At 44.2% G+C, this 18,110-nt stretch overlaps 1 protein-coding gene across 2 annotated transcripts in view; it reads left to right on the forward strand.

Moving 5' to 3' along the window:
• Nucleotides 1–5,731: 5,731 nt before the first annotated feature.
• Nucleotides 5,732–18,110, forward strand: part of ZC3H12C (zinc finger CCCH-type containing 12C) — a 66,637-nt gene continuing 54,258 nt past the window's right edge. Inside the window, exon 1 of one of the 2 annotated variants that reach the window (XM_084893951.1) lies at nt 5,732–5,989. In XM_084893951.1, coding sequence (XP_084750077.1) covers nt 5,957–5,989 — 33 coding nt within the window. In that variant the 5' untranslated portion in view covers nt 5,732–5,956. Of the gene's footprint in view, nt 5,990–9,479; nt 9,798–18,110 lie in introns of those variants that run through there. The other variant, XM_084893952.1, reaches the window with a different exon arrangement.

Genomic DNA, 18,110 nt, shown 5'->3' on the forward strand with positions numbered 1-18,110 from the left:
ACATATATAAGTAACATTTTTATAAATGCTTTAAAAAAATAAAAAGCAGAGCTAGGAGATGGATAGTGAATGGATGTGAAGGGAGGGTATGTGTGATATTCTACGTAAGGTGTTGAAGGATGGCCTCTGTAATAAGGTGGCATTTGAGCAGAAATCTGAAGAACATTAGGAAGCAAGCCCTGTGGATATTTGGGGAAGAGTGTTCCAGAGAGCAGAGACAGCAAGAACAAAAAAGCCAGTGTGGCTCATGGACAGTGCGTGGTAGGAGATGAGGCGTTGGCACTATACAAGATAGACTAAGGGAAGCAGTAACTGGATTTGGCTTAGGAATTCTCCACGTTCACCTTAGGAAGTAGTGGCACATCCTCACCATGGCACAGAATGAGTGCTCAGTAAACATCTGTTGAATAAATGAATTCCTGAGGTGGACAGAAAATTATTTTCAGACTAGAGGCCCAGTGCACAAAATTCGTGCACAGGGTGGAGAGGGGGATGTCCCTCAGCCCAGCCTGCACCCTATCCAATCTGGAACCCCTCGAGGGATGTTAAATGGGCAGTCGGACATCCCTCTCACAATTTAGGACTGCTGGCTCCCAACTGCTCACCTGCCTGCCTTTTTGATTGCCCCTAACCGCTTCTGCCTGCCAGCCTGATCACACCCTAACCACTCCCATGCCAGCCTGATGTCTAACTGCTCCCCTGCCAGCCTGTTTGCCCCCAACTTACCTCCTCTACTGGCCTGGACACCCCTAACTGCCCTCCCCTACAGGGTTGATTGGCTCCAACTGCCCTCCCTTGCAGACCTGGTCCCTCTCAACTGCCCTCCCTTGTAGGCCTGGTGCCTCCCAAATGCCCTCTCCTGCTGGCCATCTTGTGGTGACCATCTTGAGCCACATAGAGGCAGGATCTTTGACCACATGGGGGCAGCCATCTTGTGCGTTGGAGTGATTATCAATCTGCATATTACTCTTTTATTAGATAGGATACCTGTCTTAGGTATCACAGCCAACTGAGTTAGCCCCGAATGCAGGCACATTTGGCACTTGGTCATATTTAATTTAGTGTTGTCTCTAGATTTTTATTTTCAAATGTGTGTTACCTTCCTGAGAAAATATTTGGTTTACTTAAGATGTGGACCATGTCTTTTATTTTAGGATTCCAAGTCCAGTGGTGGAACTCAATAAATACATGCTTGATCTAATCAAATCAATAAAGCTAGTGGAATATAAATGTACAACAGAAGAAAATGAAAAAATGGTAAGGGTGGTTAGCTCTGGTTGATGGATTGAGGGGGGGTCATTTGTATTTTTGAAACCTTATGTTTTGTTGTGCCTTAAGTTTTTTCTAGTGAGCATGTATTATCATATGATCTCACTGTATGTGGAACCTAATGTACAAAGTAATTTAACAAACAAAATAGAAACAGAAACATAGATAACAGAGAACAGATTTATCAGCTGTCAGAAGGTAGGTGGTTTGGAGCGGGCTGGGTGAAAAAAAGATGATGGAAGATATATATATATATATATATATATATATATATATATATATATATATATATATATATATACTCATAGACACAGAAAACAGTATGGTGATAGCAGAGGGAAAGGGGATGGAAGAAAGTGGATGGAGGCAAATGGTGGATAAATGGGGACTGAAAGAGACTTGACTTTGGGCGATAGGCCCACAATGCAGTGTGCAGATGATGTTTTGTTGAGTTGTACACTTGAAACCTGTATAGTTTTGTTAACCAATGTCACCCCAATGTCACCTCAATAAAAACTTTCTACAATGAGCAAGCATTCTTTTATCATTTAAAATAATGCAGTAGAGCCAAAACCGGTTTGGCTCAGTGGTAGAGCATCGGTCTGTGGACTGAAGGGTCCCAGGTTCGATTCCGGTCAAGGGTATGTACCTGAGTTGCGGGCACATCCCCAGTAGGGGGTGTGCAAGAGGCAGCTGCTCGATGTTTCTCTCTCATCGACGTTTCTAGCTCTCTATATCTCTCCCTCCTCTCTGTAAAAAAACAATAAAATATATTTAAAAAATATATAAATAAATAAATAAAATAATGCAGTAGAATATGGAAAGTACTAGATACTAAAGCCAGTGAAATCTACAGCCATTAAGATCCCATTAGCTTACGAATTTGAGTCTCAATATCACTATTGTTGGGCTACATGTATAAAAGAGTCTTAGAAAATTACAGCTCCTACTTCTATCTATGCAAAATTACTGACCACCAAGACACTACAGTAATTGTATAGACTCAATCCTACTAACACTCTAAAATGTTCTCAAAAACACATATTTTAACAAAGCAAACCACAAAAGTGGTGATCATACATTTTGTAAGAACAGTATCTTTAGATGACAAGTTGTTTTTGCCAAAGCTTAATGAACAGTTAACTGTCTCTTGCAGTTTTCCAAAATAAAGTGATAAATTCCCGAATTTCTCTAGCAAAATATCCATTTAAAAAGTAGGGACTGCCAAAGACAGATAATGTTCACTATTCAAAACAGATGTTTGTAAGCATGACCCAGGTGGCCTAGTCCTTCTCAATAAGCCTGAGGTCTGCATAAGAAACTCAAATAACTAGAGGAAGTCACAGGTGAATGAGAACTAGAGACACATTTTAGGAGACTGCTAACATTTCAAATAAGGTAAATGTTTTGACCAAACTGAAGCCCCTGAGACAGTCTGATTCTACCTCTGCCTAAGTTAACACTTGTGTGCTCTGGACTGGCCAGATAATAGATAAGACAGAAATTATGTGTCATTTCCCTAAAATCAGACCTACCAAAACCAATACAAGTCATCAGATCCAGTCTATTTATCTCTTCAGAGTCAATTATTCCCTATCTAGGTCTGTAGCTCTCACCATGGAGCACAGGGAGACATTTCCTGCCTGGTTGGACTCTTTATTTCTGACTCTTGGATGCTCTTTAGCTGAATATTCCCTGAAATTTCCACCTTCAAACAAAAATAGCTCACAGTGTAAATTTCCCAGGGATGTGAGTACTTGAAACCGTCTAAGTTAGCTAGCTGATCTCTCTGACTAGGCTCACTTACCTATGTCCTAGCTTAGACTCTTGAAACCAACCAAAATGCAAAGACAATGATTTGCCCAACCTAACCATCAGCAGCAGACCTGCTTGGATGATAATCCTGCCCTTCCTGTAAGCTGTAGACCTAATTATGGGGCTGTCTCTTCTATTTTATTGTTATGATGTTTGCTACCTGTTTGGGGGAATTGTCTAATTTTAATGTGTTTGCTGGATGGTTATTTTTCTTTTTTCTTTTTTTTTTTTTTCTTTTTTTAAGCCAAGCCCCTACTTCATTCTGCTAGATGGTTCCTTGACTTGATACCTAACCCATGCCTAAGTATTTTTTTTAATTCTCCAGTTCCTTTGAGGTTTGACTTCTGCTTTGACCACTGTTTCAGAGACTGGAGTCTTGAATCCTGGTTCTCATGGCCATGTCTTTACTACTTTCTAACAGATGAATACCTAACTAGCAGCCAGAAACTGGAGAGTCACTGGATGCTATGGTCCTATAGTCGGGACCAACTTGAGTGTCTTCCATGTGCTGAGCACGGAGAACTGAGGATGCTGTAGGGAGCCAGAGAGACAAAGCTCCTGCCTTCATGGAGCTTACATTTTTTGAAAATATATATTTTATTGATTTTTTACAGAGAGGAAGGAAGAGGAATAGAGAGCTAGAAACATCAATGAGAGAGAATAATCGACCAGCTGCCTCCTGCACACCCCCATTGGGGATGTGCCCGCAACCAATGTACATGCCCTTGACTGGAATCAAACCTGGGACCTTTTGCTCTGCAGACCGACACTCTATCCACTGAGCCAAACCGGTTTTGGAGGAGCTTACATTTTTGAAGTAGGGAAACACAATAAAATAAACAAGCAAACATAAATCTAAGTAATGAGTATTATGGGGGAAAAATACTCCTGCCCCATGCCTACTGCTGACCTTCTGTGATATGAACTTCTCTCCTATCAGCTAACGAGAACTTCCCTAAATGTTTCCCTTGGTCAAAGTAGTCCCCCATCAAAAATCTTTTGGAATCTGTGTTTGAAACTTTTGACAATTAAGTTATAAAGTCAGTGACTAACCCCACTAATGCTGGCTGGGAATCCTTTAGCAATCATGGGATCTCCCCTTCCACATGATCATAGGAATCTTTCCTCTCACTGGGAAGCCCCAGACTCCACACGTGCCACTCACAGGACTCCCACACTTCCTCTTCTTGGTGGCTGTGGGACTACTTGAAAAAAACAATATCTGTTTATTTATAGAATCAAATAGGAAGGCATGAACAATAGTAACCCATCACCAATAAATGTAGACTTCAAAATATCTTCTGAATAGCTAATTCAAGTACCCACTTTGGAATTAAAAAGCTATAAAAGGGTATAAAGTAAAAAGAATCTCTCCTCTACCTTTCCTTCCTAGTCATCCAATTGTTTAGCCCAGGACAACCAACATTACCAGTTTCTTATATGTCCTTGCAGAGATATTATATCCATACTAGAGGCCTGATGCATGAAATTCATGCAAGAGTAGCCTTCCTTCCCCCATCTGCTGGCACCGGCTTCCCTCTGGCACTGGGGACCCAGGCTTTCTTGCAGCTCCAGCTTTGTCTGGAAGGACATCTAGTATAAATAATATATTATGCTTTTATTATATAGTCACTTACTATACACACTATTATTCACATTAATTTTTCAATAAACAGTGGATCTTACAGTTTATTCCATACACATAAGGCCACTTCATTCTTTTTTATTTTTTAATATTTTTATTTATTTCAGAGAGGAGGAGGAAGGAAGAAGGAGAGAAGCATCAATCGTGAGAGAGAATCATTGATCTGCTGCCCCCAGAATGTCTGCCACTAGGGATCCAGCCAGCAACCTGGGCATGTGCTCGGACTGAGAATTGAACTGCGACCTCCTAGTTCATGGGTCAATGCTCAGCCACTGAGTCACACCGGATGGTCCACTTCATTCTTTTTAATGGATAAATGGCATTCTAATGTATAAAGGTAATACAATTTATTGAAATAGTCTCCCATTAATGGACATTTAGTTTGATTCTAATTTTTTTGCCTTTGCAAATAATGCTGCGGTTAATATTCTTGAGACATAGCTTTTAGTGTAAAACGCACTCTACCCTGGAAATTCTATAATTCTGTTTCCAACTATCTAGATTTTGTACATGTGGAATTCTATATACCAGTTTCCTTTTGAAATAATGGGTGATTGCAGATGTACGCCTGAAATTATGTGTTGAAATGAAAATTTCAAAATTTCCTGGCAGGGTGAACTGCACTGACAGGTGTTGTCCTTATCAAGATGGCAAAGTGCCACCTTAGGAGCATTTTCATTCTATTATTGCTTCTTTTCTCAAAATTCCTCTGTTGGTCAAATGTGGTGAGAGCAGGGCAGCCCTGCTGTCTGATTCAGGTAGAAAACCCAGCTCTGGACCGTCCCGCACAGCATATTGAAAATCTTGCTGTTCTGGCTCGCCGGTGGCCTCCCACAAACGCTGAAAAGGAGTCATGCTGCTAGTCTGGGATCTTGTGGCAACTCATCAAAAGAAAGTAGCTCTGGGATTGGTCAACAGCTCGTATCTCGTGCCCTTTAGTTTCCTTTCCCTAAGAACTCAGTTTTAAAGAGAAACTCTACCCAGTCACTGCAGCACATGGTCAAGAATGAGTTGTATGCCTTTGTATCTGTCTTATGTAGATCATGTGCTTGTTTAGGGTAATGATACTAAGGAAACTTTACATTTCATAGACCGCTGGAATAACCGGAACTTCTCTGAAAGACCTAAGAGAAACTGTGAATAAAAATCACAGGAGTCACCTGGCTGTTTGGGTAAAGCTCTTCAGAGGAAACCAAGTGCTGGCCAAAGAGCTGGAGGTGAAGGTGCATGCAAGGGATTTCTGACATCATTTCAACTACGGTAAGTGTTTTGGCAAAAATAGTAGAGGCAGGAGACATGAGAACAAGAAAAATAATTACCTTGTATCCCCAAGGGTAGACACTGGGTTCACACACTTTTTATGAGAAAACTTCTAAGGATGCCAGTAGGAAAGTCCATGGAGGTGGAAGTAGGTGCTGGGGTGTGTACCAGTTTTGAACCTGAGGGTGACCCTTGAGGTCATAGGTAAGGTGGCTGGGCAATTAGAAGGTCCAGGTGGAGGCAGCCAGATGAGATGTGGTGGGCACCTGAAACCCTGTCGTTTAAGGTTCAGATGTGAATCTAGGTGTGTGGGGGTCTACCTAGAAGTTATATTTTAGAAAGAAGTGCCACCTTTCCCTCCCACCTCCTGTCCCCAACCTGTCCATTCCAAAGCATTTGCTTTCAAACCAGCTGCTCAAGGTTTTGCCTGTTATGGAGTCATAGCCACGCAAAGTTTAAAATTATGTGCAAATCAGTCACAATACAAGGTCCAGACTAGCCTTTATAACTCAAATGCAGATTGGCTATCCAGAACTGGTAATAGCAAATGGGCCATACTTGGCTGATTTCTATTTTGAGGTTTTGCTATTAGACACTGAAAGTTTGATCTTCAGTTTTCCCTGACACTCTCTCTTGCTTCATGCTATCCCACTGATATGCCCTTCCTTATACTCTCTGCTTAGCAAAACATTATTCCTCAACAGTTTCTAGCTTGCATGCCGCTTTTTGAAAGTCAGAGTCATCTTCTTCTTTAAAAAGAAAAATTTAAATATATATATATATATATATATATATATATATATATATATATATATATATATATTGATTTTTAACAGAGAGGAAGGGAGAAGAGTAGAGAGTTAGAAACATCGATTGCCTCCTGTACACCCCCTACTGGGGATGTGCCTGCAACCAAGGTACATGCCCTTGACCGGAATCGAACCTGGGACCTTTCAGTCTGCAGACCAAGCTCTACCACTGAGCCAAACTGGTTTCGGCGCATTTCGGTGCAGAGTCATCTTCTATGCAGACTCCCCAACCACTCTAACCTAAAGAGATTCCTCTGTCCTCTGAACCTTCATTGTATTTATTACCCAGACACACATTGAACACTTGTAAAGTATCTTGTTTTTTTTTTTTTTTTTAATATATTTTATTGATATTTTACAGAGAGGAGGAAGGGGGAGAGAGAGAGAGAGAGAGAGAGAGAGAGAGCGAGCGCTAAAAGCGTCGATGAGAGAGAAACATCAACCAGCTGCCTCTTGCACAATGCCTATTGGGGATGTGCCCGCAACTAATGTACATGCCCTTGACCGGAATCGAACCTGGGACCTTTCAGTCCACAGACCAGCGCTCTACCACTGAGCCAAACCGGTTTCGGCTTGTTTTCTTTTAAGTTTCCTGTTTTCATCTCCCCAAAGTCAGAGGAAGGTCATAAAGGGCAGTACCTTATTCACAGAAGGTTCCTGATTCTAGAGTCAGACTGCCTACATGTCAATCCTTGTATTGTTACTGACTGTATTTTGGGTCTGTGTTTTTTTGTTTGTTTTTCACCTGTAAAATGGACATTGTGATAGCTATTCTCTCATGGGGGGTTTGTGGGAATTGTATGAGAACACATGCAAAGTGCTTAGCATACTGCCTGGAACATGGTAGGCATTCGCTAAATGTTAGCAGTTATAATACTTATCCAGTCTCTTACCTCTAAAAGACCTAATACAGTGCCTTGATCTATAGCTATGCTTAATCAATATTGAATGGAATTTAGTTGAGTCCGTTGAGGGAAATACAGTTGATTGCATGGGTGGGTATTGTAAAGTAGGGGAATTCCCTGGCTTTTAAAAAATCATGCCAATGATGCCACCACTTACTGCTGTCAGCCACGCAGGCTTTCTAAGTCTCCACCCCTCCCTAGTGCTGCTCAAGAGACTTCTGAGGGTTTGGCTCAGGAATAGGAGATGCTTTTCCAAAGCAAGCTTCCCTTCCTGCCAATAAAAACAAGAAACCTGGCTGCAGAGAGCAGGCTGCCAGACTTCCTAAGGGTCTTAAAGATGGGACCAAAAATGGGGACCGGAGGGCTTTTCTGTGCTCAAAAAGACTAGGAGCCAGCTGTGTTATCTGCTACCCCCCACTGAAGTGGGAAGCAGGCTCAGTGAGAGGCTCCCCTTTCATCTCAGGGGTGTTAGAGTGCCCGCCGACACCAGTCAGTGAGCGCTCTCAGCTGGGACCCCATCATCAATAGCTAAAGAGCAACAGAAGCCAGCCAAATAGGTGAGGACCTCTGTGCTGCTCCATCGAGGCAGATTTATTTTCTTTTAAAGAGAACATTAAACTAGAAAATACAAAGTGTGAGCCACAATAAGCATCGTGGATATCACTACGATTAACTAGTCCAGGCTTAAACCATACATGCCCCATGGAAAACAATTCAGATAGGCAAGAAATAATTCTCTTGAAGGGGAGAAAAGTGTTATCAAAGGCACGATTTCTGTTCCAGTGAAACAAATATGTGCTCTGGATGCAAACGGATCTGAATCCCTCATATTCAAGCTGCGTGTCATGTGGGGGAAATTCTCCCCACCTCTGTTTTCTGGCTGATAGAGGGGATCCTACAGTATGGCTGTGGCGAACCTTAAATGAGAAAAGGCGGTTAGACCAGGCTCCCTAGTGTGTGGCACACAGTAGGGGTGCAATCCACAGAAGCCCCCTTCCCTTTCACTCTAAAAGGGGCTGCATCCTGTCCCGGGCTAGCAGTGAGGAGCCTGGGTGACAATCCCACAGGCCTGTGAATTCCAGTCCTGGAGCATTTCTGAAAAATGCTGACCTGAATTGTGCTAGAGGTCGTACCGTTCACACAAGCTGTTCCCATTGCTTTTCACCCTCGCAGCTCAGGAGCCAGTGTGGAAAGGCTGTCTCCTTCCCAACCTCCCCAAAGAGATCTGGATGCATTCCCCAGGTTTAAAACTGGATTTCTGACATAGTGCCATTGCCAGCCAGGCCAGCTGCCTAGCTGAAACAAGTCCTTGTTTCCCCGGGAAGCAATCCCAGCAGCTCCATGGGTTTAAAAATCCCCTGCCTGGTCTTGCTAACGATGGCCGATGGCCGTGGGTCTTCCCAATCACGGTTTAAGGATAATGTGGAAAATAAGCGAACGACGCCGGGGAACTGGCCCTGAGAAGTCAGATCCCCGACTTCCCGGGCTGCCAGGGGGGAAGATGCGTGTTCCTGCCGGGCGGGCGGGCGGGCGGGCGCCCCCTGGACCCGGCCGGGGAAGTGGGGGACCAGGGCCGGAGGTGGGGACCCGAGCAGGGGCGCGGGGGGCGGAGGCCGGGCCAGCGGGCAGCCCCGGCGGCGGGGCCGGGCCGGGTCGGGCGGACAGGTCCCGGCAGCTCCCCTCGCCCGCTCCACGCCTCCCGGGTTTTCCCCGCGGCCGGGTTTCCTGTTTCAGTTCGCGGTGATCTCCAGCAGCAGGTGCTGGTTCGCCGGCCGCGCTCCCTCCCGGGCGGGCGGCGGAGCGGGAGCGGCGGGAAGGGAAGGGGCGGAGGAAGCAGCGGCGGCGGCGGCGGCGGCGGCGGCGGCGGGCGGTCGCGGAGCGGGCGGCGCGGAGGGAGCCGGTCCGTGCGGCCGCCGAGCAGCGCGCGCCGGGGCCGGGCCGGCGAGGAGCCGGCGGCCATGGGGGCGCCTCCCGCTCGCCCCGCGCCCTAGCAGCGGCCGCGGCGGCCCAGCGCGGAGGCGAGAGCGGCCGCCCGAGGCCCCGGGCTGCCCTCGCCCGGGACGCGCCGTGATGGCCGCTGAGCAGACGCTGCAAGTAGGTAGAGCGACGCCGGGGCCGGGCCGCGCGCTGCGGGGAGCGGGGCCGCCGGGGGCGCGGGCCGAGGGGCCGGGAGCGCGGAGCCGGCGGAGCGGGGCCGAGGGGCCGGGGGCGCCGCCGTCGCCGCGGCCCCGCACCGGTCGCCGCGGCCCCGCACCGGTCGCCGCCTCTCGCGCGGGCGGCCATCCCATCCGGGGAGCGGTCCGCAGGTCTGTGGCCGGGAAGGGGCGGAGGGCCGCGGCGGCGGGCTGCCCGGGGAGCGGGGCCGGGGGGCCGGGAAGCCGGGATGGCGGGGTGAGGGGCGGCGGGGATGGGACCGCAGGCCCAGCGGGGCGGACGCCGGAGGGGGAGTCGGAGCGCCGCGGGCCCCGGGCCGGGAGAGGGAATGGCCGAGCGCATCCTCCCGCCGGCGCCGCCCCCCGCGGGGTCGGGGACGAGGGAGGCCGGTCTCCGCCCGCGGCCTAGGGCCCCGGCCGCCCCGGGCTCGGCCGCCGGCCGTGGAGGGAGCGGCGCCCCCTGGAAACGGCCCGCCGCCCGGCCGCGGCCAGCCCCGCGCGCGGGTGGGGGAGGCCCCCGGCGTCCCGGTCCCGGCCCCCCGCCTTCAGAACCCTCGGTCCGGCACCCTCCATCCCGCACTCAAACGGCCCGCGCCCGCCGCCGGCCGGGACCCCTCGCCCCTCGCGACCCTCCGGTGAGGCCCCTGCAGTTCAGCCAATTTCCACCCCCAGCGCTCATTTTACTGCGCTGGTTCTCAGGGTGAACTCCACACAAAGACGTGTCACACACACGACTTGAAGACCTGAATCCCACTTTTCTTCCCTAAACTGTCTCCTCCTAAACCCCCTTTAAATTACTTTAAAAAAAACAACAGCCTTACTCTATCTGGGGTTCTGGCCTTTTGGGAAACCAGTAACAATCCCGATTTGTGTGCTCCGGGTATTGTGATCGAGAGGCGAAATGCTGATTCAGATTTAGGGGGACTTTTCCTATTGGTTGCAAGACCGAATTGGGATATCCCCCTGGCCCACGAGGCCCTCCTTGATCCAGATCCCAACCCCCCCCCCCCCCCTTTTATTTTATTTTTTTAAATCATCTTAGAATGGATGCAAAAATACTTGGTGCTAAGCACTCTGCATTTAGGAATTTGGAGAAGTTCTGCATTTCTTCACTTATTTCATCCTATTTTTTCGAATAGAAAACAGTGGAAGGACCTCATACATATTTTTTTGGATTTCTCCAAAACCACAAGAAGTAACAATGTATGTTTTACCTTTTTAAACTCAATATACTTAGGGTTCAGTGGGTATGAGTTCCGTTGGCCACTTGCACATGCAATCAGTTTTAGTAGTAATTTTAAACATTGGTGTTATTTAATATTTGAATATAAAAATAGCGGAACCAAATATTTGTGAAATTATCTTATTTTGATCATCAAGGCCGAGGCTTATTTCAAATGTGGCCTCTCTCTTGCTTCATCTCTTTTCTTCCAATTTGGCATTCTTATTTTAAGTTGCCTAAATCTGTCTACTTGAAGATACCCCAAAGACATCAGAATGGTCCAGTAACTGACTATAATTCAGAATGTTTAATTGAGTGTTTTTACTTCATTTAAGAACAGGTTTTACTTTCAAAGTAAGTTACAATTCGGCCTCTAGCATCTGGTCATCACAAAAGTACTCCATACTATAAGCAAAATAAAATGCACTTTTAAGCAAAAAAAAAAAAAAAAAAAAAAGAAGCCAGTATTTTTAGCCTGCAATGTTATAATGAAAGGTCTAATGAAACTATTTTATTTTATTATAATGGGAAATATTAAAGGATAGGAAACAGAAAGTTGGAGTGTTTGTACGCTGATGAGAGTTTTTACTAGTCACTTCCTTTTACTACATTTTTGTTTTAATAAACATACTAATAAAGATATTCTACTTTATATTAATGGCTTCTCTGGAACTCTGCTTTCATGGATTACATCTGCCAAATTGGACCCCAAGTGTTTAATGAAAAATGTTTTTTTTTTAATGTTTTCATTCTACAATTAGGTTACCTTGTCTTCATGCTAGCAGCCCACAATAGTTCCTGCATTTAATTTTATTTTCTATAACAGATGTAAAAGTGCTGCTATCATTTTATATCTTTTTATGCCATTTTATATCTGTCATGTTTTTCATCGTTCTATGTAAATCCAGAAGAATTCTACTTTCATTGCAGTTTTTAAGGAAACAAGTTGTGAAGTAGGGTTTTTATTCTTTGGGTATTAGAATCGAGGATTGTAAACCAACCTGCAGTCATTGTTCTTTGAGACTGATAAACTGTTCCCTTGGCAAATAATTATTTAGTATCAAGTCCCTGTGCTATGAAAGGCCCCTGACCTATGAAAGGAGATTACGAACAGAACACAATGCCACGTCAGATGTTCTCTGTGACAGGAGGGAAGAAGTCAGTTCAGGTCCTGGGGAAGGTGCATGCCAGGCCTCACAGGTAGAATGCTAGTATGCTAGTTACCTACCTTTGCATACCTTGGAGATATTTTTGGTCTAGACTACTACCATAAAGGAATTTTTTTTTTGCTAGTGGAGGGTCTTGCTTTCAATTTGTAAAACAAAACAAAAATGCAACATTTGTGAGAAGCACAATAAAATGAGGTTTGCCTGTAGGTAGAGCTGGATGGGAGTCATTCTAAATGAATCTGTTCTGTGAGTCAAGGGACCTTGGCAGGGAAGCAGGGAGTCAGTGGGTGGCCTAGTGTGTCTAGAGCATTAAGATGGGAGGAGTGGGTGATTAAGGTGGTGAAGATAGTTTTGGAAAAAGTAATATTAAGTAACAAGGTCAGTAAAGAAGAATTTATTAAATCACGATTCCGAATTTAAATAAAAAATATTGAGATTCTAGGGTTGGATCTCAAATATATCAGAGTTTCTAAAAAAAAAAAAATCTTCATGGTTTTTAAAAATATATATTTTTATTGATTTCAGAGAGGAAGGAAGAGGGAGAGAGAGAGATAGAATCATCAGTGATGAGAGAGAATCATTAATCAGCTGCCTTCTGCACACCCCACACAGGGGCTCAAGCCCAAAGCCTGGCATGTGCCCTGACCTGGTTCACAGGTCTGCGCTCAACCACTGAGCCACTCCAGCCAGGCTCTTCCTGTGTTTTAAGTGTTAATAGGCCTCATGGACCTACAACATATAAAATCTCATGCCTTAAAAAGCTATAATGTGAGATTCATCAAAAACATAATCGTTGCTATTTCATTATTGACAGTTCAGAGAAATGATCAACATTTGAGAATGTTGTTTTGTTTTTTTAATCTATTTCATCCCAAAATATATTTACTTTTTCACTCAGTATGATTTTTCTCTTTGACAGAGAAATATTGTTTTACTATATTAAAAATGAAAATAGCCCTAACCGGTTTGGCTCAGTGGATAGAGCTTTGGCCTGTGGACTGAAAGGTCCCAGGTTCGATTCCAATCAAGGGCATGTACCTTGGTTGTGGGTACATCCCCAGTGGGGGGTGTGCAGGAGGCAGCTGATCAATGATTCTCTCTCATCGATGTTTCTAACTATCCCTCTCCCTTCCTCTCTGTAAAAAATCAATAAGATATATTTTTTAAAAATGAAAATAGAGTATAATCACCCATAAAGCCTAGTATGTATGATTTTATGTCACAAAAATGACAGTAAGTCTTATGCACAGTGAACTAGCCTAAAGCAAAGCCCAGGAGCACATTCGGAACATTCAAAGCATTCTGCCTTTAAGGAAATTATCATATCGTATAGGGAGTAAGTAGAAAATCCCAAGGTCTCCCTGCTTGCTTGGACATTTTCCCCTAGCTACCCTCACCTTTTGCCTGGCTCAGCCTTGTTACTCGGGCCTCAGCTTAGATCTTAGTTTACTCCATGGTAGTTTAATATTGATAACTTACTCTGCCGCTCATTGTTCTAAATGCTCCCCCTGTATTCATGCGTTTAATACTTACTACCCTCCTATGAAAAACTACTTCATTACTCTTCTTTTTCTTATGAGGAAACCAAACCACAATGTGGTTAAGTAACTTAATGGGCCTCACATCAATGTCCAAGCGAGAGTTCCAGCAAAGGCTGAGTCTCTTTTAGTCAAATGGCAAGGTCTCTGGAGCTCTGTGCATGTTAATAAATGTGTCTGTTATTGTGAGGTATAAAATATACAATGGAATCCTCTTCCTTGGATTGTTTGGTTCTTAAAAGATGCATATTTTTTCTTCTATCACTGGAATTAATACTTTTTATAGAGCTTTGTCTCCCCCCTTCCGTTCCCCTTACAATGTACACAGAGGGTCTTCTTAGTATACGTTAAGACTATTTCAAATGTTTTCTTCCTGAGAACCTGTCATTTAATCATTCTTCTGTTTCAGTTAAACATTTGGGTTTCTTTTGCCAAAATTTTAGTATCATAATGTTTAAGTTGACTATCCCAGAAAAATATTTTTTTTCTCTATGTTCTTAGGATGGGTTCCTAGAGGTAATCATTCAAGATAATAAGTATGCTTTAAGGTTTTTTTATGCCAAAAAATCTTCCATAAAAGTTGTGCTGGTGTGCACACTCATTAGCAAAGCAAGAGTGCTGATTGCATACCATGTTTGAATGCACTAAGTATTAGCACTTAAAAGTTTGACAGTTAGATGAGCATTAATATCTAATTTAAATATTTTTCTCACTTATATTTTAAATTGTTAAAGTACTGCAAGTTGATTAAAAAGAAGCAAAGTTAAGAGAGTTAAAACCACCTAGAATCTCATTACCCAGAAATAATGTCTGTAAATATTTTGATAAATATTTTCCTAACAAGTTTTAATTCCTATAGCTATACTTTATAGAATTTTTACTTGGGTTTTAAAGTAAAAACACATAAGCATTTTCTAATTTCCTAGTTTTAGGCAAAATGATTTGCTTACTTCTGTGTTTTTAAAATACTGTATTTTTTCCATAACACTTGGCATATTTAGTGATACTTAACTGTTTCTTCTTTGTCTCTTACTTCTTTTCTGCTTTCTGTGTGTCTCTGCTCTTCATCTAGAAAACAGGAAAATACTACCTAGACCATAAGGATTACCTAATAATACAAAAATGTCAGTAACAGTAGCTTACACTGAGCCTAGGATTTTTATCTTGATCATAGTCTCTAGGCTCCCTGAGGGTAAGTCTGTGGTCCCAGTCTTCTACTTGGCACATAGTAGAAAACTTCATGAATGTGTTTTTATTATTAAAGGCCATATAGTACTTTAAATAATAATCTGATGTGAGAAGGGTGAACAAAAGCCAGTACATGATTAAGAGAGTCACTCAATAACAGAGCAAAAAGCACAATTGTTGTTACCCAAACATTTCTAAGTTAGCTTAGAATTCCTAATGTGTTTTCTGGACGGGCCATACATATTTGCCTTATCCAATATAATAAAAGGATAATATGCAAATTGACCGAACTGCAGAACAACCAGTTGCTATGACGTTCACTGACCACTAGGGGCAGACACTCAATGCAGAAGCTGCCCCCTGGTGGTCAGTGCGTTCCCACAGGGGGAGCACAACTTAGCCAGTCACAGCTGGCCAGTGCAGTGATGGTGGCGGGAGCCTCCTCCACCTCCGCAGCAGCTCTAAGGATGTCCGACTGCTGGGGAGCGGGACTAAGCTGTCAGTCGGGCATCCCCCAAGGGCTCCTCAACTGTGAGGACACCCTCCCCCTCCGAGAGCACAAATCTTGTGCACCAGGCCTCTGATAAGAATATAATTAACAGCCGAAACCGGTTTGGCTCAGTGGATAGAGCATCAGCCTGAGGACTGAAAGGTCCCGGGTTCAATTCCGGTCAAGGGCAACATTGGTTGCGGGCACATCCCCAGTAGGAGGTGTGCAAGAGGCAACTGGTCGATGATTCTCTCTCATCGATGTTTTTAACTATCCCTCTTTCTTCCTCTCTGTAAAAAATCAATAAAAAATATATTTAAAAAAATATATATAATCTTAACTATTCCACTTAACAGAGGAAGGATATTATAAAAGTGAATTTTCCAAAAAGTTACTCTTTAAAGTCTTTCAGTAGCAAACTATTTTAAATGGAAAAATGTGTACATATGCATTTTATTTTTCTGCCTTCAAATAATAGGTAGCCTATAAATTCACTTATTATGAAATATAATAACAGCTAACATTTATTGGGCAGTAACGCTATGCAAGGCATAGTATTAAGCATTTTGTTACCTAATTTAGTTTTAAAACAGTTCTATACAGTTTACACTGTTGTTTTGCCTACCTTCCATGTGATGGAGTGCATGCCTAGAGATTAACCTTACCAAGGTTAGTGAGATTCTAATTTATCCTAATCTAAATAGCAATAGTTGTCATGCTTTTTTTAACACACTTTTTAAAAATATATTTTATTGATTTTTTACAGAGAGGAAGGGAGAGAGATAGAGAGCTAGAAATGCTGATGAGAGAGAAATATCGACCAGCTGCCTCCTGCACACCCCCCACCGGGGATGCGCCAGCAACCAAGGTACATGCCCTTGACCGGAATCGAACCCCGGACCTTTCAGTTCACAGGCCGATGCTCTATCCACTGAGCCAAACCGGTTTCGGCTGCCATGCTTTTTTTTAAAGATGGTGGGGATAGCAGAATTCCATGATTCTCATTGGTTTATATCAGTAATTTTTGGTGTTTTCTCCTTGATGTTAGTTGTTCCTTGCTGACATTGTCACTCCCTCCTTCTACCATGTTTCCCGAAAATAAGACATCCTCCGAAAATAAGACCTAGCGTATGGAAAGATAAGACATCCCTTGAAAATAAGACCTAGCACAACTTTGGGAGAAAAAATTAATATAAGACACTGTCTTATTTTCGGGGAAACGATATTATGCAGCAGGTATCTGCTGTGGATCATAAAACTGTATAAAAACAGCTAATATTTCTAAAAATAAAAGTATTTAGGCAGTGATTAAATGCTTTTAGGATGCTCAGAGAGTCTGGCTTGCAGAGCTGAAAGACTGGACTGTGTGGAGAAAGCAGGTGGAGCCTCTGGAGTAGCTAGCCCTGGATTTGGATCCCCACTCTGCCTTGGCTGTGTTCCTAAGCAAGACCGGGTCCCTCCTTGATTTCTCATCCATCAAACACCATGTACTTCAGAGTTGTTTTTACCATTTCAAGATAATAAGTTCAAAAGTGTCTGGTACATGGAAGGCACTCAGTTTTACTCTAAAATGACTAGAGGCCCAGCACATGAAATTCGTGCGTGGGTCTCGTCTTGGGCCATCTTCCCTGGCTGCCTGCAGCTCGCCACCACCCACCCCCGATTCCTCCTCCGCCACCCACCTCATTCCTCCTCCTCTACCACCCGCTGCCACCCACCCCATTCCTCCTCCTCCATTGGTGATCAGCCCTGACAGCCAGGGGAGGGACTGAGCGGTGGGCTGTTCCCACTGCTCGTCAGCCCCGCCCCCGCCGTAGGTGGCCATCAGGCAATCGGCGGAGCCTGCCAGGCCAGGAAAGGGACCGAGAGGTGGTCAGTGCACCTCATAGTGACTGGTCCAGTGGCAATTCTGGTCATTCTGCCGGAAGGGTCAATTTGTATATTACCCTTTTGTTATATCAGATAGAGGCCTGGTGCACAGGTGGGGGCCGGCTGGCCTGCCCTGAAGGGGACCCCGGATCAGGGTGGGGGGTCCCCACTGGGGGATGGGGCTGGCCTACGTGAGGGGCCAGGGGGGGCTTTGCAGGCTGGCCATGCCCCCGATCAGGGTGGGGGGCCCCCGCTGGGGGATGGGGCTGGCCTAGGTGAGGGGTTCACGGGGGGTTTGCAGGCCAGCCATGCCCCGGTTTTGTCAGGAAGGACATCCAGTCTTTCCGGTCTAATTAGCATATTACCCTTTTATTAGTATAGATTTAATGATATCCATTTATTTTATCAGATTTTGTTTTTTCAGTTTACTTATTCACTGGCTCTAAATTGTGTTCTGAATAATTGAGATTATGAAATACAAAATTTCTATAAAATCAAGTTTACTGTTACTGCTTTTAATGTCAGTTTATATTTTAGATTTTTTAAAAGACCTTCTAGTCTATTACTTCTTGACTTTTAGGGGCAGGCTAAAATTAGCTTTTGTTCTCCTTAGTCATCTGTGCTCATTATCTACTCAAAATTGTGTGGGCTTAATTTTATCTTTATTCTGTGACTTAGTCTGTTTCAAATCTTAGCTTATTTGTCCAATTACAGGAGCAGGGTTCCCAAATAATTGAAGCTGCCTCCTCATTGTTGACTTACCTGATATTTGTGTTAT

This window comes from Pipistrellus hanaki, assembly GCF_964339955.1.
Source record: "Pipistrellus hanaki genome assembly, chromosome: 9".
Classification (NCBI taxonomy): Eukaryota; Metazoa; Chordata; class Mammalia; order Chiroptera; family Vespertilionidae; genus Pipistrellus; species Pipistrellus hanaki.